Source organism: Schistocerca cancellata, chromosome 9 (assembly GCF_023864275.1).
Source record: "Schistocerca cancellata isolate TAMUIC-IGC-003103 chromosome 9, iqSchCanc2.1, whole genome shotgun sequence".
In the NCBI taxonomy this organism is placed as follows: Eukaryota; Metazoa; Arthropoda; class Insecta; order Orthoptera; family Acrididae; genus Schistocerca; species Schistocerca cancellata.
Genome location: NC_064634.1, coordinates 345,873,827 through 345,899,151, shown reverse-complemented (window position 1 = coordinate 345,899,151; position 25,325 = coordinate 345,873,827). Strand labels below are relative to the sequence as shown.

The 25,325-nt window shown below is 43.6% G+C and overlaps 1 protein-coding gene across 3 annotated transcripts in view; it reads left to right on the top strand.

The window, feature by feature from the left end:
- The window catches only part of LOC126101170 (glycoprotein-N-acetylgalactosamine 3-beta-galactosyltransferase 1-like), a 177,540-nt gene that overhangs the window by 63,292 nt on the left and 88,923 nt on the right, over positions 1–25,325 (top strand). For 2 of the 3 annotated variants that reach the window (XM_049911868.1, XM_049911867.1), the window contains exon 2: positions 1,818–2,051. The exons of the other annotated variant lie outside the window; for it this stretch is intronic. In XM_049911868.1, the coding sequence (XP_049767825.1) occupies positions 1,818–2,051 (234 nt within the window). The remainder of the gene's footprint in view (positions 1–1,817; positions 2,052–25,325) is intronic. 3 annotated transcript variants of the gene reach the window in all.

Genomic DNA, 25,325 nt, shown 5'->3' with positions numbered 1-25,325 from the left:
CGACAGCGGCGCCACCGCCAAAAACGGAGGGCGACTGCTTCACACAACTCGCTGCAGCGCGCTCTTCAAAACAGCAATTTTTACCACGGCTCAGCACACTCTGCTGCAGAGTGAAAGTCTCATTCTGGTCCAGATACTGTTGATCATATACACTCCTGGAAATTGAAATAAGAACACCGTGAATTCATTGTCCCAGGAAGGGGAAACTTTGACACACCATGATCACACTGACAGAACCACAGGCACATAGACACAGGCAACAGAGCATGCACAATGTCGGCACTAGTACAGTGTATATCCACCTTTCGCAGCAATGCAGGCTGCTATTCTCCCATGGAGACGATCGTAGAGATGCTGGATATAGTCCTGTGGAACGGCTTGCCATGCCATTTCCACCTGGCGCCTCAGTTGGATCAGCGTTCGTGCTGGACGTGCAGACCGCGTGAGACGACGCTTCATCCAGTCCCAAACATGCTCAATGGGGGACAGATCCGGAGATCTTGCTGGCCAGGGTAGTTGACCTACACCTTCTAGAGCACGTTGGGTGGCACGGGATACATGCGGACGTGCATTGTCCTGTTGGAACAGCAAGTTCCCTTGCCGGTCTAGGAATGGTAGAACGATGGGTTCGATGACGGTTTGGATGTACCGTGCACTATTCAGTGTCCCCTCGACGATCACCAGTGGTGTACGGCCAGTGTAGGAGATCGCTCCCCACACCATGATGCCGGGTGTTGGCCCTGTGTGCCTCGGTCGTATGCAGTCCTGATTGTGGCGCTCACCTGCGCGGCGCCAAACACGCATACGACCATCATTGGCACCAAGGCAGAAGCGACTCTCATCGCTGAAGACGACACGTCTCCATTCGTCCCTCCATTCACGGCTGTCGCGACACCACTGGAGGCGGGCTGCACGATGTTGGGGCGTGAGCGGAAGACGGCCTAACGGTGTGCGGGACCGTAGCCCAGCTTCATGGAGACGGTTGCGAATGGTCCTCGCCGATACCCCAGGAGCAACAGTGTCCCTAATTTGCTGGGAAGTGGCGGTGCGGTCCCCTACGGCACTGCGTAGGATCCTACGGTCTTGGCGTGCATCCGTGCGTCGCTGCGGTCCGGTCCCAGGTCGACGGGCACGTGCACCTTCCGCCGACCACTGGCGACAACATCGATGTACTGTGGAGACCTCACGCCCCACGTGTTGAGCAATTCGGCGGTACGTCCACCCGGCCTCCCGCATGCCCACTATACGCCCTCGCTCAAAGTCCGTCAACTGCACATACGGTTCACGTCCACGCTGTCGCGGCATGCTACCAGTGTTAAAGACTGCGATGGAGCTCCGTATGCCACGGCAAACTGGCTGACACTGACGGCGGCGGTGCACAAATGCTGCGCAGCTAGCGCCATTCGACGGCCAACACCGCGGTTCCTGGTGTGTCCGCTGTGCCGTGCGTGTGATCATTGCTTGTACAGCCCTCTCGCAGTGTCCGGAGCAAGTATGGTGGGTCTGACACACCGGTGTCAATGTGTTCTTTTTTCCATTTCCAGGAGTGTAGTATAGATTGTTGTGTAATCTCCTACAAAGCTAAAACCGTGGCAGCGGTTTCCATGCTGCACTCAAAAGTATGAAATGCCCTGGCTGCGTCGGAAAGACAGTATACTTACAATACGGACCTCGGTTGTCAATCAGTGCAAACAAAAAGTAATGCTAGTAAACGCTTTGAAAGTTCCTCGACCAAAACGTGGGCAGTAGTGGCCGCTCTGGCTGGATACGTTTATTTTGGTGGTGTGAGCAGTGGGGCGCGCGCTTCGTTGTTGCAGTGTGGTGCTGCCGGCTGTCGGCGGCCTTCCTCTGCGGCGTGGCGCTGGGCTTCGCGGCGGCCACGCTGGACTTCCGCAGCTCGTCGGCGTGGCTGCAGCAGCAGCTGCAGGCGGCCCTCGCCGCAGACTTCCTGCAGTACGAGTACGAATACGAGTACGAGTGGTCCACGCGAGGCGCTTCGGACACTCCAGCGAGGGCGCTGCCCACCCTTCCTGCGGCTCGGCGCAAGCCAGGTGAGTGCTGCCGTAGGATTAGTATGTCTGAGCGCAGTACTTTGTCCTGTGCTGTGTCATGTTCCGGCCTCTAAAGCGCTTCGTCTCCATTCGTGAAGGACAAAAAAGTACGGATACGATCGTTTCATGAGACAACCTTAAATTACTGTTTAAGGACCATGTCGACGATCCTTCTTGCAATTTTTCAGATAAAAAAATGGTTCAAATGGCTCTGAGCACTATGGGACTTAACTTCTGAGGTCATCAGTCCCCTAGAACTTAGAACTACACTCCTGGAAATGGAAAAAAGAACACATTGACACCGGTGTGTCAGACCCACCATACTTGCTCCGGACACTACGAGAGGGCTGTACAAGCAATGATCACACGCACGGCACAGCGGACACACCAGGAACCGCGGTGTTGGCCATCGAATGGCGCTAGCTGCGCAGCATTTGTGCACCGCCGCCGTCAGTGTCAGCCAGTTTGCCGTGGCATACGGAGCTCCATCGCAGTCTTTAACACTGGTAGCATGCCGCGACAGCGTGGACGTGAACCGTATATGCAGTTGACGGACTTTGAGCGAGGGCGTATAGTGGGCATGCGGGAGGCCGGGTGGACGTACCGCCGAATTGCTCAACACGTGGGGCGTGAGGTCTCTACAGTACATCGATGTTGTCGCCAGTGGTCGGCGGAAGGTGCACTTGCCCGTCGACCTGGGACCGGACCGCAGCGACGCACGGATGCACGCCAAGACCGTAGGATCCTACGCAGTGCCGTAGGGGACCGCACCGCCACTTCCCAGCAGATTAGGGACACTGTTGCTCCTGGGGTATCGGCGAGGACCATTCGCAACCGTCTCCATGAAGCTGGACTACGGTCCCGCACACCGTTACGCCGTCTTCCGCTCACGCCCCAACATCGTGCAGCCCGCCTCCAGTGGTGTCGCGACAGGCGTGAATGGAGGGACGAATGGAGACGTGTCGTCTTCAGCGATGAGAATCGCTTCTGTCTTGGTGCCAATGATGGTCGTATGCGTGTTTGCCGCCGTGCAGGTGAGCGCCACAATCAGGACTGCATACGACCGAGGCACACAGGGCCAACACCCGGCATCATGGTGTGGGGAGCAATCTCCTACACTGGCCGTACACCACTGGTGATCGTCGAGGGGACACTGAATAGTGCACGGTACATCCAAACCGTCATCGAACCCATCGTTCTACCATTCCTAGACCGGCAAGGAAACTTGCTGTTCCAACAGGACAATGCACGTCCGCATGTATCCCGTGCCACCCAACGTGCTCTAGAAGGTGTAAGTCAACTACCCTGGCCAGCAAGATCTCCGGATCTGTCCCCCATTGAGCATGTTTGGGACTGGATGAAGCGTCGTCTCACGCGGTCTGCACGTCCAGCACGAACGCTGGTCCAACTGAGGCGCCAGGTGGAAATGGCATGGCAAGCCGTTCCACAGGACTACATCCAGCATCTCTACGATCGTCTCCATGGGAGAATAGCAGCCTGCATTGCTGCGAAAGGTGGATATACACTGTACTAGTGCCGACATTGTGCGTGCTCTGTTGCCTGTGTCTATGTGCCTGTGGTTCTGTCAGTGTGATCATGTGATGTATCTGACCCCAGGAATGTGTCAATAAAGTTTCCCCTTCCTGGGACAATGAATTCACGGTGTTCTTATTTCAATTTCCAGGAGTGTACTTAAACCTAACTAACCTAAGGACATCACACACGCCGGCCGGAGTGGCCGTGCGGTTCTAGGCGCTGCAGTGTGGTGCCGAGCGACCGCTACGGTCGCAGTTTCGAATCCTGCCTCGGGCATCGACGTGTGTGATGTCCTTAGGTTAGTTAGGTTTAATTAGTTCTAAGTTCTAGGGGACTGATGACCTCAGACGTTAAGTCCCATAATGCTCAGAGCCATTTGAACCATTTGATACACAGAACGAATTCAGAAAAGACCGTTCTTGTGATACACAACTAGCTCTTTATGCTCATGAAGTAATGAGTGATATAGACAGGGGATTTCAAATTGATTCCATATTTTTAGATTTCCAGAAGGCTTTCGCCACCGATCCTCATAAGCGTCTAAGACAACCGGCTAATCCCGCAGGACAGGACAGGACAGATAGTATAAATTGTGGAAAGGGGCCGAAATAGGGGGCTGTCAGTTACACTTGAACATACAACTTTATTATTTAATCAAACACTACAAGAGCCCAAAAACTTTTTTTTTAAATACACAGCTTTAAGCTTTGGGACTTAATTACCGGCTAGAAGCAACTTTAATTTAAAAACGGCTGAACGCCAATAATCAGAAATTTAAAAGGCAAGTCTTATCTTAAAACAGTTTTTCAGTTCAACAAAAACTGAACTGCTCTGACAGAAAACTCAGCTTTTGTCTGATCCCTTAGGTTCTGGGTTCCCATCCCATCCAGGCTGTATAGTCACTACCCAGACGGAGAGCCACATACCCACGTTTCCGCCGTTTAACGACGCCAATGAGGAGTGGGACACGCATTTGCAGCCGCTGAAACAGCCCTTCGCCACTTTTCGTGTTTCGGATGACGCTCTCCAGTCGTCGCGCTTCCTTTCTTGAGCTTCTCCAGAGACGTTTTACTCCACTCTCGAATCCTGTTGCGCTCACATTCGAAGAGAAGTGTTCGTTGCCGCCAAATTATTATTCTTAACATTTCCATATTGTCGTATCGCACCTTCAGTTCCACCAATACTACAAGCAACCTGGTCAGTCGTACTGCTCGCGGGTAATGGATTTTCAAGGGTTGAGTCGACATTGGGATTTCACTTGTACGAACCCCGCCTGCAAAACTTCATATGCAGATGCTTTTGAATCAATCACTAGCTCTCCACGCTCTCTCAATTTAAATCGTCTGGCATCGTCCTTGCGGAGCATTTTCATTCGAGACGTAGTGGTCCAACTGGCTCCAGATCTGGAAGTATGCACTGCAGCCTTTACACGAGACAACCCTTCCTTGTACGCTATTTTGAAAATAGTGCACTCTCTTTAGAGATTGCGCAGGTGGCAAATGAATGCCTCACGGCTCGATTCCAAGTAGCAACGGTCCAGCTGCCTTGATATTGTCGCACTTCTCGTAAGTCTCTTTCCCGACGGCGGCGTTGTATTCATGGATTTCGGACTGTCAGTGGCCTCTGAACGGCCTGTCACGTCCCGCTGGCGTAAGCATCAGGGTCTACAGTCATGCCCTGGCTCTTTCACAGCACACCAACATGCGAACTGTCAGAATCGCAGGGCGCACTGGACGTATTGTGAGAAAGGCGGACATATCCAAACTGTCGTCAGCTGTTTAGACAGCGCTCCTGAAGGCTGGCCCATCTGTCTGACACGTAACTGGTCCTGCATTTATCCAGGAGAACGGTGTGCATCAGGGATGGGGGTTTGTCGGGGACGGCCAGCTCGTCCCACGCATCCCCCGATCGGGCTACAACTGTGGTTGCCCGGGATACTGCCCGCATTGAGGCTGATCCCTCACCTGTGGTAGAGTGGGAGGTCGTCTCAAGGTGTGGCAGGGGGCGAAAGACATTCCGGGGGGCTGAACGGAAGGCCTCTCCAGTTTGTCTGACGAACCGGTTTCAGGCTCTGTCTCAGGCTGATACTGATCTTCGGCCTGACATGGCTGCCTGTCCTGTTCCAGAGGTTGCCCCTCAGTCTGCAAGATCCGGGCGGTCGCAGAGGGTGGGCTTACTGGTAGTTGGGAGCTCCAACGTCAGGCGCGTAATGGGGCCCCTTAGTTATATGGCAGCAAGGGAGGGGAAGAAGACCAAAGTGCACTCCATGTGCATACCGGGGGGAGTCATTCCAGATGTGGAAAGGGTCCTTCCGGATGCCATGAAGGGTACAGGGTGCACCCATCTGCAGGTGGTCGCTCATGTCGGCACCAATGATGTGTGTCGCTATGGATCGGAGGAAATCCTCTCTGGCTTCCGGCGGCTATCTGATTTGGTGAAGACTGCTAGTCTCGCTAGCGGGATGAAAGCAGAGCTCACCATCTGCAGCATCGTCGACAGGACTGACAGCGGACCTTTGGTACAGAGCCGAGTGGAGGGTCTGAATCAGAGGCTGAGACGGTTCTGCGACCTTGTGGGCTGCAGATTCCTCGACTTGCGCCATAGGGTGGTGGGGTTTCGGGTTCCGCTGGATAGGTCAGGAGTCCACTACACGCAACAAGCGGCTAGACGGGTAGCAGGGGTTGTGTGGCGTGGGCTGGGCGGTTTTTTAGGTTAGATGGCCTCGGGCAAGTACAGAACGGGCAACAGCCTCAATGGGTGCGGGGCAAAGTCAGAACATGCGGGGACCAAGCAGCAATCGGTATTGTAATTGTAAACTGTCGAAGCTGCGTTGGTAAAGTACCGGAACTTCAAGCGCTGATAGAAAGCACTGAAGCAGAAATCGTTATAGGTACAGAAAGCTGGCTGAAGCCAGAGATAAATTCTGCCGAAATTTTTACAAAGGTACAGACGGTGTTTAGAAAGGATAGATTGCATGCAACCGGTGGTGGAGTGTTCGTCGCTGTTAGTAGTAGTTTATCCTGTAGTGAAGTAGAAGTGGATAGTTCCTGTGAATTATTATGGGTGGAGGTTACACTCAACAACCGAGCTAGGTTAATAATTGGCTCCTTTTACCGACCCCCCGACTCAGCAGCATTAGTGGCAGAACAACTGAGAGAAAATTTGGAATACATTTCACATAAATATTCTCAGCATGTTATAGTCTTAGGTGGAGATTTCAATTTACCAGATATAGACTGGGACACTCAGATGTTTAGGACGGGTGGTAGGGGCAGAGCATCGAGTGACATTATACTGAGTGCACTATCCGAAAATTACCTCGAGCAATTAAACAGAGAACCGACTCGTGGAGATAACATCTTGGACCTACTGATAACAAACAGACCCGAACTTTTCGACTCTGTATGTGCAGAACAGGGAATCAGTGATCATAAGGCCGTTGCAGCATCCCTGAATTTGGAAGTTAATAGGAATATAAAAAAAGGGCGGAAGATTTATCTGTTTAGCAAGAGTAATAGAAGGCAGATTTCAGACTACCTAACAGATCAAAACGAAAATTTCTGTTCCGACACTGACAATGTTGAGTGTTTATGGAAAAAGTTCAAGGCAATCGTAAAATGCGTTTTAGACAAGTACGTGCCGAGTAAAACTGTGAGGGACGGGAAAAACCCACCGTGGTACAACAACAAAGTTAGGAAACTACTGCGAAAGCAAAGAGAGCTTCACTGCAAGTTTAAACGCAGCCAAAACCTCTCAGACAAACAGAAGCTAAACGATGTCAAAGTTAGCGTAAGGAGGGCTATGCGTGAAGCGTTCAGTGAATTCGAAAGTAAAATTCTATGTACCGACTTGACAGAAAATCCTAGGAAGTTCTGGTCTTACGTTAAATCAGTAAGTGGCTCGAAACAGCATATCCAGACACTCCGGGATGATGATGGCATTGAAACAGAGGATGACAAGCGTAAAGCTGAAATACTAAACACCTTTTTCCAAAGCTGTTTCACAGAGGAAGACCGCACTGCAGTTCCTTCTCTAAATCCTCGCACAAACGAAAAAATGGCTGACATCGAAATAAGTGTCCAAGGAATAGGAAAGCAACTGGAATCACTCAACAGAGGAAAGTCCACTGGAACTGACGGGATACCAATTCGATTCTACACAGAGTACGCGAAAGAACTTGCCCCCCTTCTAACAGCCGTGTACCGCAAGTCTCTAGAGGAACGGAAGGTTCCAAATGATTGGAAAAGAGCACAGGTAGTTCCAGTCTTCAAGAAGGGTCGTCGAGCAGATGCGCAAAACTATAGACCTATATCTCTGACGTCGATCTGTTGTAGAATTTTAGAACATGTTTTTTGCTCGAATATCATGTCGTTTTTGGAAACTCAGAATCTACTATGTAGGAATCAACATGGATTCCGGAAACAGCGATCGTGTGAGACCCAACTCGCTTTATTTGTTCATGAGACCCAGAAAATATTAGATACAGGCTCCCAGGTAGATGCTATTTTTCTTGACTTCCGGAAGGCGTTCGATACAGTTCCGCACTGTCGCCTGATAAACAAAGTAAGAGCCTACGGAATATCAGACCAGCTGTGTGGCTGGATTGAAGAGTTTTTAGGAAACAGAACACAGCATGTTGTTATCAACGGAGAGACGTCTACAGACGTTAAAGTAACCTCTGGTGTGCCACAGGGAAGTGTTATGGGACCATTGCTTTTCACAATATATATAAATGACCTAGTAGATAGTGTCGGAAGTTCCATGCGGCTTTTCGCGGATGATGCTGTAGTATACAGAGAAGTTGCAGCATTAGAAAATTGTAGCGAAATGCAGGAAGATCTGCAGCGGATAGGCACTTGGTGCAGGGAGTGGCAACTGACCCTTAACATAGACAAATGTAATGTATTGCGAATACATAGAAAGAAGGATCCTTTATTGTATGATTATATGATAGCGGAACAAACACTGGTAGCAGTTACTTCTGTAAAATATCTGGGAGTATGCGTGCGGAACGATTTGAAGTGGAATGATCATATAAAATTAATTGTTGGTAAGGCGGGTACCAGGTTGAGATTCATTGGGAGAGTCCTTAGAAAATGTAGTCCATCAACAAAGGAGGTGGCTTACAAAACACTCGTTCGACCTATACTTGAGTATTGCTCATCAGTGTGGGATCCGTACCAGATCGGGTTGACGGAGGAGATAGAGAAGATTCAAAGAAGAGCGGCGCGTTTCGTCACAGGGTTATTTGGTAACCGTGATAGCGTTACGGAGATGTTTAACAAACTCAAGTGGCGGACTCTGCAAGAGAGGCGCTCTGCATCGCGGTGTAGCTTGCTCGCCAGGTTTCGAGAGGGTGCGTTTCTGGATGAGGTATCGAATATATTGCTTCCCCCTACTTATACCTCCCGAGGAGATCACGAATGTAAAATTAGAGAGATTAGAGCGCGCACAGAGGCTTTCAGACAGTCGTTCTTCCCGCGAACCATACGCGACTGGAACAGGAAAGGGAGGTAATGACAGTGGCACGTAAAGTGCCCTCCGCCACACACCGTTGGGTGGCTTGCGGAGTATAAATGTAGATGTAGATGTAGGTTTCGTCCTGAGTGTCGTCCTCTTTTCTATCGCCATTAACCCTATCATGGCCTGTCTCCCACTGGGCATCTCCGGCTCCCTTGTTTGTTGACGATTTTGCCATCTATTGCAGTTCACCACGGACCTGTCTCAATGAGCGGCGTCTTGATAGTCTTTACTCCTGGAGCATCGACAATGGCTTTCGCTTTTCCACTGACAAAACCGTCTGTATGAATTTCTGGCGACGCAAGTGATTCTCTCACCATCTTTACATCTTGGGCCTGTTGCCCTTCCGTTCGTTGAAATTACGAAATTCCTGGGGCTTATGCTCGGTAGTGAACTCGTTCGGTCCTCCTGTGTGTGTTACCTTGCACCCAGCTGTGCATGGTTCCTCAATGTGCTGTGTGTCCTCAATGGTACTTCCTGCGGTGCCGATCGAACCACCCTCCTCCGTTTGTACCAGTCACTTGTCCATTCGAAACTCGGCTATGGGTGCGTTGTTTATGCGTCGGAATGCTCATCCCTTTTACACCATCTAGACACTATCCACCATCATGGCATCCGTTTGACCACTGGCACCGTTTACACCAGCCCGGTTGAGAGTCTGTATGCTGAAGCGGCTGAACTACCATTGTCCTACCACTGTGACTTTCTCCTCAGCAGGTATACATTCCTTTTGTCTGCCATGTGTGGCCACCCATCCTATGCCTCCTCCTTTGATCGCCAGTATGGGCTCGTCCTTCTGTTACCTCCTGGAGTCCACTTTCGGCACTTGCTACAGCAGCTTAACTTCGCACTACCTGTACATTTCCCGGTGGGTCTGAACCCTTCGGCACCTTGGCTTCATGAAGCGGCTCATGTCCTAAGGACACTACTCCAAACTCGGTCTATCGCCTTCAGTTTCACGTCCTTCGCATGGAACTTTGCGATAGTACCTTTGTATACACTGATGACTTCGTCTTTGGCACCTGTGTCTTTAGATATCAGCTACCGGCACACTCCTCAGTATTTACATCCGAGCTCTTGTATCAGGCCACAGAGTATATCCGGCGACACAGCCTTTTAAATTGTCCTCTGCTCAGACTCACTCAGTTCCTTCAGTCTATGTTCGCTGTACACCGCCCATCCCGTAGTGCAGTGGGTTCAGGAAAGCTGTCAACTGCGCACTCTTGGTGGAGTCTGTATGATGTTTCTGTGAATTCCTGGCTATGTCAGTCTGTCAGGAAACGAGGCTGCTGACACTGCTGCCAAAGCTGCAGTCGTAGTACTGCAGCCCGTGAGTATCTACATTCCCTCTGATGATCTCTGTGTTGCCGTCTGTCAGGTGGTGGTCCCTTTGGCATCGCCGATGGTCCTCCCTTCACAGGAATAAGCTCCAGCTTATTAAGCCTCTCCCAGCGAATTAGACGATCTCCTCTCGGCCCTCCCGCCGGGAGGAGGTTATTTTAACTCGGCTGCTTATTAGCCATTGTCATTTGCTACGTGGCGCTACCCCACCACTTTGTACACATTGCGCCCAAGTTTTAACTTTCTGCCACTTCCTGATGGAATGTCCATTTTTTGACCTTTTACATTCCCATTTTGGTTTGCCGTCGGAGTTATCTGCTGTTTTAGCAAATGGCGTGCGGGCTGTTGATCGCGTTTTACTTTTTATCCGCCAAAGCAATATGGCGGAGGCCATTTGATTTATAGTTTTGGACCTCCGTTTCTTATGGTCTTTTTTAGCCCTTTTTCCACGTGCCTGTTTTTAGCTGTTTTCTATTGTCAATTGGGACTTACAGTCGTTTAATTTCTTTCTGTGTCCGCATTCTACATTCTTGACTTGGGCGCGTATGACCCTAGTTGTTTTTTGCGCCCTAAAGGAAAACAAGCAGAGCATACGGTGTGAGCATTTAAACAAATAATGTTGCAAGCAATGGACATTTCCACTACCACAGCTGTGCTCACGTTGTTTCTGAGCACTTACAGAGCCAACCCTGTCCATGGTCATAGCCCAGCAGAACTCCTCCACGTTGTCTCACGGGCTCCACTGTGTACGCTTGCTTGTATGGGGGCGAAACCCTTATGCATGCCGTCGACGGTGGTTGCCACCCACAAGTATCGCCTTACGATGGTTGATCCGCCGGCGCCCCAAACCTCTTGTCATTCAGCCCTGGAATACCGTCTCACCCCGCATGGTTACAACTCCTGCGACCAGTGGCGGCTTCTGTAGACGTGGGTGGACGTCTGACTGTAACCTCCGCCCTTTCAGCCATCATCACGCGCACCGTTGTTGCCCACGTCACAGCGCACCAGTCCATTGCCAGGAGCGCGAGTTTCTTCCTCCCAGCCGGTGGGTTTCTGTTCCAGGACTCCACTCATGCCACCAGTTCACCTTTTCTAGCATCGTCCGAGACATTGCCCAAGTGTGAGGGATCTTGTATCCCAGCCTGGCGAGTCTAAAGACACACCAAAAGATATGTAACTCGATGACAGTGACTAGATGGCGCCGCTATATCCGTGGGCGCTGGTGTAGTCACTGCAAGTGCCATCGCGAGGAAATGCCTGTCAGTGCCCGCAGCAACCCTTTAAACTAAAGCCAGCAGCGCAAAAGCTCCGCAGTCAGTTGCGATTTCCATGCGCCATTGTATTGCTCTCGCTACACATCGTCTTGATTGTGAATTCGCTACGTCTTACGTCTCGATCTTGGTTTACTTACTGGACTCGTCATTCTGCTGCCTGTGTCTGTTGTTTTGCTGTAACCATTGTCCACTTGTTTACTCGTGGTAACACCTTCGGCCAGTCGGCCTGTTCCACTGGTTTTCGAGTCGTTCCAGGTCTTTCAGATTCTGACCGCTATATTCAGTGGATGGAATCGCTCGAGAGTTCCAAAGTGCTACCAACTGTCCAGTTAGCACAATCACTGCGCATGGAGTTACACAGAATGAAGTACAGTGGTCGAACAACTGCTCATAAACCGCACATTTTTGTAGTCGATACTAAGCTACTCTTGAAGTGGTGCAAAGAGCGATGCCAAGGGACTCTGGATGACTGGAAACGACTGATTTGCAGTGATAAATCGCACTTTACCCAGCAGCAATCCGATGGAAGGATTTGGGTTTGGCAAATAACTGGAGGATTTTAAGAAAACGTTATATCGAAAGGATAGGAACACATTTTACAGTAACGTGTATTGCATTCAGTATTGGAATAATTTGGACACAACGACTGTTTGTTTCAGCATGGTAATTGATGCTGCCATAAAGACGCGTCTATCAATTAGGCAATGAATAAAATTCTTCTGGGATTGAGGCCGCATTGTCATCTATAAAATTCCGACGTTTTGGCGACTGTTGCAAGGCGCCTTCCTCAGGGTGTATCGCTAACCCAGAAGAATTTTATTGACTGTGACAACGCCCGCGGAAGCCTACGTTTACATTTAATGAGGCAATGGTTTGTGGAAAGTAAATGGGCTGTCCTGTGCAGAGTCCCGTCGTTAACCCAATGGAACAGCTTTGGGATGAATCAGAACCTAGACTTCTTTCCTGGCCCCATTGTCCATTATCTCTCCCTTCTCTGCTTTCAGCTTTTGAGGAAGAATGGGCTGCCATTCCCACACAGACAAATGGTTCAAATGGCACTAAGCACTATGGGACTTAACATCTGAGGTCATCAGTCCCATAGACTTAGAACTACTTAAACCTAACTAGCCTAAGGACATCACACACATCCATGGCCGAGGCAGGATTCGAACCTGCGACCGCAGCAGCAGCAGCGCGGTTCAGGACTGAAGCGCCTAGAACCGCTCGGCCACATTGGCCGGCCTGCACAGACATCCCCACTGAAAGCATCACCAGCGGAGTTCGTCATAAAGGCGAAGGGTGGACCCACTCCATACTGATGTCCAGTAATAGACGTCCGGATACTTTTGATCAGATAGTGTGTGTCACAATGGATGAAAAGTGAGAAACAACTCTGCCCAACCGGCTGTATTTTCACAACCAAAGGAACTATGCATGATCATCTTTTGTGTCCTAGTAAAATGTTGTTAATTCTCAAAAGCACTTTATGCAGGTGTTCTTACTATCCTCCCCCTCCCCCCCCCCCCTTTCTAGTTGCAGCGTACTTGGTAAGTCATGATGAGAATTCAGTTAAATGATATTAACCTACCAGCAATGGTAGGATGCAACGCGAAAAGTAAAATAACCATATAGTAAATACATTGTAAAGTTTCATGTTCTTGATGCGGTGTGCGCTGCGTTCGAAAGTTCACTGCTACTTACCTCGATCGACACTACCGCAAATAATTAAGCAGCACTCGGACTGCGTGTAGCGGAAGTGCTGACAGCAAGGAGAATATTAGTCGTGACGCTCAAGAATCGTAGAATGCATTTTGTCTTTGGTGACACACAATGACGCAAAACAGCAAAGTTGTAAAATTTCGTTACGCTACAATGGTGGCGCCGTCTTCAAGCTAACATATCGTAATACCAGTGTCTAGAAATACATCGTTGTTCTGTTCAATTTGATCTTTTATTTTCGGGAAGGTGCAAATGATTCTCGCGTTGTTGGTAACATTCCCTCATTGGGTGCTTTTCATGCGTTTTTTAAAAATAGATACCACCGAAAACTTTGCAGATAGTGCAGTATTTTGAAGTCGGTGACGACCAATTTTGTCATATTTCTCAAATACCGGATGATCGTACACAAAAAATAATCACCAGGAAAATGTTCAACTTTTCTTGTACCTTCTTTATGAAATATAGGCAGCTGCCTTGCCTTACTACGTTACAGGTCACTTTCGTAAGGAACAGGAAAAGTGATGTAGTTTCTGCAGATATGTCAAAACTTTAAAGGTTCTCAAAACTTATGGAAATATTAGTTGCTTGTATAGTTAATAATATTCAGACTCGTGACACATCAATCGAGCAACGGTGTAGTGAAATAATTTTGAGTTGAGTGAAAACTGTATTTCGGCCGACCACGGGGTTTTTAACACCCAGTACTTTCTACTAATCGGAAAGAAAGTTTAAACTTCATATTGAAGCAGCTTTATGGCCAGTAGAGGCTATCTGTCCGAGAAAAATGTGACTGTTGCCATAACATTTTCAGAATATATCTATTTACCGTAATTCATGTGGAAATCCGTGTAAACAACAATGCGGCTCTGGCAACACTTTTCTTTCGAACTGTTTCTCCATGTTAAATGACTCAAACTCTAAGCCCTCTCACGATAAAGGAAATATTGCGTGAAGTTTTTGCCACAGTTCGTCGTTGAATGTACCTGTTATTATTATTATTATTATTCTTTCTTTTCTCAGACGTTATGACTGGTCAAAAATAAAAGTGACGCGGACCTTGATCAAGCGTGACTTCCTTTTAACTGTACGGTATATGTTATATTGCATTTAGGAACTTTCGGGTAATTGAACATGTATCAATAATTACGGTTTTCTGTAGTTGTATATATACGTTTGGATGTAGCTGTATTGCGTTGATGTACTGGTGGATATTGTGTGGTATGACTCCTGTAGTTGGTAGTATAATCGGTATAATGTTAACTTTATCCTGATGCCACATGTCCTTTACTTCCTCAGCCAGTTGGATGTATTTTTCAATTTTTTCTCCTGTTTTCTTCTGTATATTTGTTGTATTGGGTATGGATATTTCGATTAGTTGTGTTAATTTCTTCTTTTTATTGGTGAGTATGATGTCAGGTTTGTTATGTGGTGGTGTTTTATCTGTTATAATGGTTCTGTTCCAGTATAATTTGTATTCATCATTCTCCAGTACATTTTGTGGTGCATACTTGTATGTGGGAACGTGTTGTTTTATAAGTTTGTTGTAAGGCAAATTGTTGATGTATTATTTTTGCTACATTGTCATGTCTTCTGGGGTATTCTGTATTTCCTAGTATTGTACATCCGCTTGTGATGTGATCTACTGTTTCTATTTTCTATTTTCTATTTGCTGTTTGCAAAGTCTGCATTTATCTGTTGTGGTATTGGGATCTTTAATAATATACTTACTGTAATATCTTGTGTGTATTGTTTGATCCTGTATTGCAATCATGAATCCTTCCATCTCACTGTATGTATTGCCTTTTCTTAGCCATGTGTTGGATGCGTCTTGATCGATGTGTGGCTGTGTTAGATGATACGGGTGCTTACCATGTAGTGTTTTCTTTTTCCAATTTACTTTCTTCGTATCTGTTGATGTTATGTGATCTAAAGGGTTGTAGAAGCGGTTATGAAATTGCAATGGTGTAGCCGATGTATTTATATGAGTGATTGCTTTGTGTATTTTGCTAGTTTCTGCACGTTCTAGAAAGAATTTTCTTAAATTGTCTACCTGTCCATGATGTAGGTTTTTTATGTCAATGAATCCCCTTCCTCCTTCCTTTCTGCTTAATGTGAATCTTTCTGTTGCTGAATGTATGTGATGTATTCTATATTTGTGGCATTGTGATTGTGTAAGTGTATTGAGTGCTTCTAGGTCTGTGTTACTCCATTTCACTACTCCAAATGAATAGGTCAGTATTGGTATAGCATAAGTATTTATAGCTTTTGTCTTGTTTCTTGCTGTCAATTCTGTTTTCAGTATTTTTGTTAGTCTTTGTCTATATTTTTCTTTTAGTAGTTCTTTAATATTCGTATTATCTATTCCTATTTTTTGTCTGTATCCTAGATATTTATAGGCATCTGTTTTTTCCATCGCTTCTATGGAGTCACTGTGGTTATTCAATATGTAATCTTCTTGTTTAGTGTGTTTTCCCTTGACTATGCTATTTTTCTTACATTTGTCTGTTCCAAAAGCCATATTTATATCACTGCTGAATACTTCTGTTATCTTTAGTAATTGGTTGAGTTATTGATTGGTTGCTGTCAGTAGTTTTAGATCATCCATGTATAGCAAATGTGTGATTTTGTGTTGGTATGTTCCAGTAATATTGTATCCATAATTTGTATTATTTAGCATGTTGGATAGTGGGTTGACAGCAAGACAGAACCAGAAAGGACTTAATGAGTCTCCTTGGTATATTCCACGCTTAATCTGTATTGGCTGTGATGTGATGTTATCTGAATTTGTTTGGATATTAAGTGTGGTTTTCCAGTTTTTCATTACTGTGTTTAGAAACTGTATCAATTTAGGATCTACTTTGTATATTTCCAATATCTGTAGTAACCATGAGTGGGGTACACTGTCAAAAGCTTTTTGGTAATCAATGTATGCGTAGTGTAGCGACCTTTGTTTAGTTTTAGCTTGATATGTCACCTCTGCATCTATTATCAGTTGCTCTTTACATCCTCGTGCTCCTTTGCAGCAGCCTTTTTGTTCTTCATTTATAATTTTGTTCTGTGTTGTATGTGTCATTAATTTCTGTGTAATGACTGATGCTAATATTTTGTATATTGTTGGTAGGCATGTTATGGGGCGATATTTTGCTGGGTTTGCTGTGTCTGCTTATCCTTTAGGTTTCAGATAAGTTATTCCATGTGTAAGTGTATCAGGAAATGTGTATGGGTCTGCAATACAACTGTTAAATAATTTAGTTAGATGTGAATGTGTTGAGGTGAACTTCTTTAGCCAGAAATTTGCTATTTTATCATTTCCAGGGGCTGTCCAATTGTGCGTAGAATTAATTGCGCGGGTGACTTCATGTTGCAAAATTATCACTTCAGGCATTTGTGGTACCATCTTGTATGTGTCTGTTTCAGCTTGTATCCACCATGCATGCCTGTTATGTTCAAGATTCAAGATTCTTTATTAGCCATTGATCATGCAAGATGAAATAGGCTTCGTCAGTACATAAAATAATATTAATATTCCAGACACTATATATAAGGCATAGATATAATTAGCATATGAGTAACTTACAAATAACATAAACCTTAAGCAGGTGACTACAATGCTTAATACATATTCTTGTTTCAGATACATACAAAGGTACCAAAAATGAGTTACATTGTAGTAGCAAACACAGTAGTTACGTAACACATCATAACACTGGCAAATAAAGTAGTTACCTAACACAGTTGAAATACAAAGGTATTAAATATGAAATATTTTGTAACAGTATATATAGTAGTTAATTAAGTTAATTATGCAATTACAGGTTTATCTCTGTGCTACTCAGATCATAATATTCTTGCATAGAATAAAATGGATTGTCAGATAACCAATTGTACAAATTTTGTTTAAGAATTTTTGTGGGCATGTCCCGAGCAGATTGCGGTAGTTTGTTGAATATTTTTAAGGTATTCACTTTGTGTGAGTTACTACTTTTTGTTAGTCTGTGTCTTGGTATATCATAATCTGCCTTCCTTCTAGTGTTGTAGTTATGAATTTCTTCCCTGACAACACCTTCCATACCATTGTTTTTAATGTGTAACACACAGATATAAATATACAAGTTTACAATGGTCAACAGTCTTAGCCTTATAAAGAGAGACGACAGTGCTCCGTGGGACCGACTTTACACATTATGCGCAGCATTCTTTTCTGCATCAACAAAATTTTGTTACTGTGAGAGCTGTGCCCCCATAAGAGAAGGCCATATGTAATATGTGACTGGAAGAGTCCACAATACATTGTTCTCAGAAAGTTCATGCTAATCATGTCCCTAAGTTTCCAAAGGAGATAGGAGACTCTTGAAAGCTTTTTGCAAACCTGATTTACGTGTTCTTCCCAGTTAAGTTTGGAATCAATATGCATTCCTAATAGTTTTACAGTTTTGTTTTCTATGGTTTTGGGTAACCCTAAGAGAAGCTGTTGATTTTTCTCTGAGTTACACAGTAATTTATTGGATGTGAACGAGTGGATGGCTGATTTGAGTGATTCCTGTGTGTTATTGTCCAAAGCTGAGATGTTCTGATGTGAGGTGAGGAGGGTTGTGTCATCTGCATAGCATATGGTAGTACTATTTACGTGATGAGGTAGGTCATTGATGGCTATGATGAAGAAGGGTCCCAGAACCGAGCCCTGTGGTACACCAGTACTAACTGCTGCTACAGGGGAGTAATTATTTTTAACTGAGACAAACTGTCTTCTATTATGAAGATATGACTCTATTACTGCTAATGCTGGGTTACATACACCATAAAATTCTAGTTTTGCAACCAGGGTGCCAAAGGGAATGCAGTCAAAAGCTTTGCTCAGATCACACAAGACAAGTGACACCATATTCCGGTCTTCAAAGGCTGTTAATGTCTGGTCAACAATTTCTAGGATGGCCGCAGTGGTATTTCTGCCCTGTCGGAATCCGAACTGACTATTGCTCAAAAGGTTGTGTGTCTCAAAATAGCTACTTAATTGAGTGTACATAAGTGACTCAAATACTTTAGAAAATATTGGCACAATTGAGATTGGGCGATAACTTTTAGGAAGATGTTTGTCACCCTTTTTAAACACTGGAATAACTTTGGAAATTTTGAGGGAGTCGGGAAACACTCCTGACTGTAAACATTTATTAAATATGAATGCCAATGGTTTAGCGATCGAGTCTACAGTTTTTTTTTACTATGTAATTGGAGAGCCAGTAGCAGTCCATACTTTTAGAATTTGAAAATTTTGTGACTGTTCTTTTAATCTGAGCAGGTGTGATACTATACCAGTTAAAGACATGATCTACTGGTGGAAGGGCATTAAGTAAATCGCTTGCAGATGTATCTGTTTTTTCTATCTTACTTTCAATTTCTTTAATTGAGCTAATGAAGTAGTCATTTAGTTCCCTTGGAGTGAGCTGAGTTTCATGTGTGTGACGTGTGGGATTTTCTTGTGCTACAATCTGCCATGCTGCCTTGCACTTGTTTGTTGCACCTTCTATGTACCCTTCATAAGCAGCCTTTTTTGTCTGTATCAGATTAAGTTTGTAGAATTTTTTACATTTTTGGTATGCTGCATAAAAGGTGCCCTCCTGCTCTGATCTTTGTTTACATGCATTTTTATATGCTGTGTATAGTACGAGCATGTTTTTTCTTATCTGGACCAGTTCGTCTGTGTACCATTCCAGCTTTTTATTTTTATATGTTCCAGAAGAGTTGGTTTTAATTAGTGGTGAGCATGAATACCATAATTCTGTATAATCTTTAAGGAAGTTTTCAAAGGTAGTTTCAACATCAGACTTCTCAGATGAACACTTATAGACAAAGTCCCAACTTGCATCCTCTAGTATACGAATAAATGACATAATGTATTCTTCTTTTTGTCTTCTTACCCATGTCATATTGTGCACACTAGTGGAATTTGGTTGCTTACTAAAGAGATTGAGAAGCAATGGGTCGTGGTCTGCAAAGCACCCATTTGCAAGGCTAACAGTGTAGCTGCCACGGGGAAAATTCACAATAATATTGTCTATGCATGAATTTTTACGTGTTGGACACTGGATGGTACAGTACAGATTAAGGGACCTTAATAAATTAAGAAAAGTTCTTGAGGGCTCATTACTTGTGTTTACCATTTCTATATTAAGATCACCACATATGGCAATCTTTGTTTTATGCATTAGTATTTTTCTAACCAGTAGTTCAAATCTTTCAAAAAATGTATCAATGTTTCCATTGGGAGATCTGTATAGGCTTACAATTATTAGATTTTCATCAGTCATTTTTATACAACTAAATTCTGCATCTAACTCTGTACAGTAAGATGATACATCTATTTTTGTAAAGTTGAAATTATCTCTGATAAAGATCCCAGCCCCACCATTTCGCCTCTGCTTTCTGCACATTATGTCTGCAGTGACGTATCCTTGAGGTACAAACATATCTACCTCATTTGCAACTAACCAATGCTCACATACACATATTACATCAACATTCTTAATCTTACAGAAATGTTCCAATTCTAACATCTTATTTCTAATACAACAAATATTAACTTGAAGTAATGTCAGCATATTATCTCCCTTTTTGTTTATCTGGATACAGTTTGACTTTGAATCACAGTTTATATTTTTTACATTACCTACGAGTGGTGTGCTTGTCAGATTGTTGATCCCCATGTCTGTTATGGTGTGCTGTTGCTGATCTGGGGCCAACAAAAATCCTGACTTCTCGCAGGTGGTTGCCTCTTGTGAATTGGTCGGCTGCTGCTGGCTTCATTGTATACAAAATCCTGGTCCTTTAGCTGTTTCTTTCTTCTCTCTCCTCTCCCATATCTTGGCTGCAGGATCTCTGAAGGTGGTGCTTCTTCTTCAGCTGGTGGTGTCACAACTTCTTCTTCTGGAGGTGACAACACTGGTTCTTCTGCTGGTAATAACACTGATTTTTCCTTTATAGGGCAAAGTGGTGACTCTTCCTTTTCTTCCTTCACTGGCAGTGTTATGGGTGGATGTATCTGTTCTTGTGGTTTGTCAATTTTTTCTAATATTTCTTTGCACAGAATTGTTTTACCAAAATTGTTTCTGTGCAACCCATGCTTTGTAAAATGATCTCTCTGAGAGCTTGTTGCATCAATAAATGTTACATTGGCGAAACTGCTACAGATCTTTCTAAATTTTCTATTTGTTCGAATAATTTCTTTATTTACGCATGAAGCTTCCATCAAGTCATGTCTTTGTGGAATGCTTACAACATATACATCTGAATGTGTAATTTTCCGTAAGGTTTCACGTAGAGCCCTTGTTGCATTGACACTTTCGTTTCTATAAACGTCGTTACCTCCTCCAATAATGACACATTTCGAACCTTTTGTTACTGATGTTTCACAGTTTTTTAGCACTTCTCGTAGAGGAGCCCCAGGCTTGGTGGTTCCACTTACTTCTCGTTTATTTTGCATAGTGGCCATTTTACCTGCTAAGCCTCTTCCGTGGCTAGCTGAAAAAATGTAAACATCGCCCTTACTCTCACTTCGTGAACCATTTTGCGAAAATTTAGTGTTTTCTTCACTCTTCAAAGTATGCCCTAGAGACGTGTATTCATTTCTCTTATGTCCCTGGTTGTTCGTCTCTTCATACGTGTCTAGCAGCTCATATTTATTCCTTGTTTTTAGTTCGAAACGATTTCCACTTTGTTTCACACGCCTGTTTATTTTAGGCCTAAGAAAAGGCTCGTTTTCCACTTTTTGTTTTTGTTTGAGATCACTAATCACTGTTTCCAAATTATGTATATACTCTTTAGCGTACAATAAATCCTGTTCTAATGTGGAAACAACGTTTTCTTCTCGCACAGTATCTTGTTTTGATAAGCACATCGATCGCAAACAACAGCCAATTACACCACAGTCACATTTTGCGCTTACCGCGGCAGAACTCGAGATGCATTTTGAATGAATCCATTTTTGACTTGCTGAACATAGTCTGAAACCATTAAAAAGCCTTTCACTGCATAAGATGCACTTTATATCGGCAGTATACATGTTTTTCACGGAGCCACTTACTAAAACTTCTATACGAGCCGCCATCTTGGGTTTGACCATATGTTGCTCCAGAAGTGTTCCATGTCTGTTATGTTTGATGGATTGTCTATTTTAATGTGTGTGTTATCTATTGTCTGGTAAAATTTCTTTTGGTTTGTGTTGAATGTTTGGTTTTGTTTCCTTCTATTTTCACTTTTTTTGTATCTTCTAAGTCGTTTGGCCAATGCTTGTAATTTCTGCTTCTTTTCATCTAATTGCTCTATTGCTTCTTGTTGTGAGATTTTACCTAACCTTTTTCGTTTTTTGTCTGATATTTCATTTCTTATAAATTGTGTTAGCTGTCCGATGTCTCTCCTCAGTTTTTCTATTCCGATCTGTAGCCTGTGTTGCCATGCTGGTTTTGTGGGTTTCTTCTGAGTGTTAGTTGGTTCTGATCTCTGCCTAGTGTGTGTATTTAGTGTAGTGAGTGCTCCTACATAGACCAGTGGTTGTAACTCTTCCATAGTTGTGTCTTCATTTATTTTCTTCTGTATGATTGTGTTGATAGTTGTTATTGTTGTTTCGACTTGTGGGTTATTTGGGGATGTATGCAAGAATGTCTAATGTCTGTATTTGTGTCTTTGTATTCTATATGTCAGCTGAAATGTTTCTTGTATATCTAACATGTGTGTCACTTCATGTTCTATTTGTGCTTGTTCTGGTGGCTGTCTTAAGATTCGTTTTCCTCTGATTGTTTAATTGACGCATTTTGTTCTTTGTTTGTTTTCTCTGGGATGTTTGAGTCCATTACTGTATTTTCTTCTTCTAATAAGCCTATTATTTTCCCAGGCCTCCACAGGATTTATTATTATTATTATTATTATTATTATTATTATTATCTCCGCCGATCAAAGTACAGATCACTGACCAGCAACTTTAAGGGCGTACTCGATCAGCGAAAGCAGAATAGCAGTTGAACATGAGACAGAAGCCAACGCCGTTACGCTCCATAAAAGGCTTTCTAGAAGTTCCTTTTAGTTACTTGAGGTGGTCTCTAATCTCCCTAAACAAGAAAAATTGATAATAATAATAATAATAATAATACAACACAGAACAAAATTATAAATGAAGAACAAAAAGGCTGCTGCAAAGGAGCACGAGGATGTAAAGAGCAACTGATAATAGATACAGAGGTGACATATCAAGCGAAAACTAAACAAAGGTCCCTACACTACGCATACATTGATTACCAAAAAGCCTTTGATAGTGTACCCCACTCATGGTTACTACAGATATTGGAAATATACAAAGTAGATCCTAAATTGATACAATTTCTAAACACAGTAATGAAAAACTGGAAAACCACACTTAATATCCAAACAAATTCAGATAACATCACATCACAGCCAATACAGATTAAGCGTGGAATATACCAAGGAGACTCATTAAGTCCTTTCTGGTTCTGTCTTGCTCTGAACCCACTATCCAACATGCTAAATAATACAAATTATGGATACAATATTACTGGAACATACCCACACAAAATCACACATTTGCTATACATGGATGATCTAAAACTACTGGCAGCAACAAATCAACAACTCAACCAATTACTAAAGATAACAGAAGTATTCAGCAATGATATAAATATGGCTTTTGGAACAGACAAATGTAAGAAAAATAGCATAGTCAAGGGCAAACACACTAAACAAGAAGATTACATATTGGAGAACCACAGCGACTGCATAGAAGCGATGGAAAAAACAGATGCCTATAAATACCTAGGATACAGACAAAAAATAGGAATAGATAATACAAATATTAAAGAAGAACTAAAAGAAAAATATAGACAAAGACTAACAAAAATACTGAAAACAGAATTGACAGCAAGAAACAAGACAAAAGCTATAAATACTTATGCTATACCAGTATTGACCTACTCATTTGGAGTAGTGAAATGGAGTGACACAGACCTAGAAGCACTCAATACACTTACACGATCACAATGCCACAAATATAGAATACATCACATACATTCAGCAACAGAAAGATTCACATTAAGCAGAAAGGAAGGTGGAAGGGGATTTATAGATATAAAAAACCTACATTATGGACAGGTAGACAATTTAAGAAAATTCTTTCTAGAACGAGCAGAAACAAGCAAAATACACAAAGCAATCACTCATATAAATACATCAGCTACACCATTGCAATTTCATAACCACTGCTACAACCCTTTAGATCACATAACATCAACAGATACAAAGAAAGTAAATTGGAAAAAGAAAACACTACACGGCAAGCACCCGTATCATCTAACACAGCCACACATAGATCAAGACGCATCCAACACATGGCTAAGAAACGGCAATATATACAGTGAGACGGAAGGATTCATGATTGCAATACAGGATCAAACAATAAACACCAGATATTACAGCAAGCATATTATTAAAGATCCCAATACCACAACAGATAAATGCAGACTTTGCAAACAACAAATAGAAACAGTAGATCACATCACAAGCGGATGTACAATACTAGGAAATACAGAATACCCCAGAAGACATGACAATGTAGCAAAAATAATACATCAACAACTTGCCATAAAACATAAACTAATAAAACAACACGTTCCCACATACAAGTACACACCACAAAATGTACTGGAGAATGATGAATACAAATTATACTGGAACAGAACGATTATAACAGATAAAACAACACCACATAACAAACCTGACATCATACTCACCAATAAAAAGAAGAAATTAACACAACTAATTGAAATATCCATACCCAACACAACAAATATACAGAAGAAAACAGGAGAAAAAATTGAAAAATACATCCAACTGGCTGAGGAAGTAAAGGACATGTGGCATCAGGATAAAGTCAACATTATCCCAATTATACTATCAACTACAGGAGTCATACCTCACAATATTCACCAGTACATCAATGCAATACAGCTACATCCAAACATATATATAAAACTACAAAAATCTGTAATTATTGATACATGTTCAATTACCCGAAAGTTCCTAAATGCAATATAACATATACCATACAGTTACAAGGAAGTCACGCTTGACCGAGGTCCGCGTCACGTTCCATTTTTAACCAGACTTAACGTTTGAGAAAGTAAAGAAATAATAATAATAATAATAATAATAATAAAAGACTAGGCCTCCGGTATGTTCTGCCAGTCACAAAAGACGACGAAAAGAACAAACCACTAATAGTGTGATTAGTTGGTTCAGGACAGAACTAAAGAAGCCTCGGACAAGCGCTGTCATGGTCGGGGACGACGCTTGAACCCTATGCCCGCCCACAATGGTAACTACACTGCTAGCCAACTGGAAAATGATTTAAATCCAAATAGAGGTGTTTTGCAGGAAATGCTTCCTGCAACCACCCTAGAAGGAAAACAAAGACAGAGGATGAGATGGTCAGATGAAGTTAATCGACATTCATGTTCTGTTATTACCAATCAACAAACCTAGGAAGCAACACAACTGGATACAGATCACAAGTATACACAACATTTATTACCAGATACCAGGAATTAAATTTTTTAACAGAACAACGTCTAGCTGATATGATTCGTGTAATAATCAAAAATAACAGGATATGCCAGTCAGAATTAGAAAACATCAAACAACAAGTACAACAAATACTGGAACAAAATAATGTGCAATCAGAAGAAGAAGAAAATACAGTTTGTTGTTGTTGTGGTCTTCAGTCCTGAGACTGGTTTGATGCAGCTCTCCATGCTTCTCTATCCTGTGCAAGCTTCTTCATCTCCCAGTATCTACTGCAACCTACATCCTTCTGAATCTGCTTAGT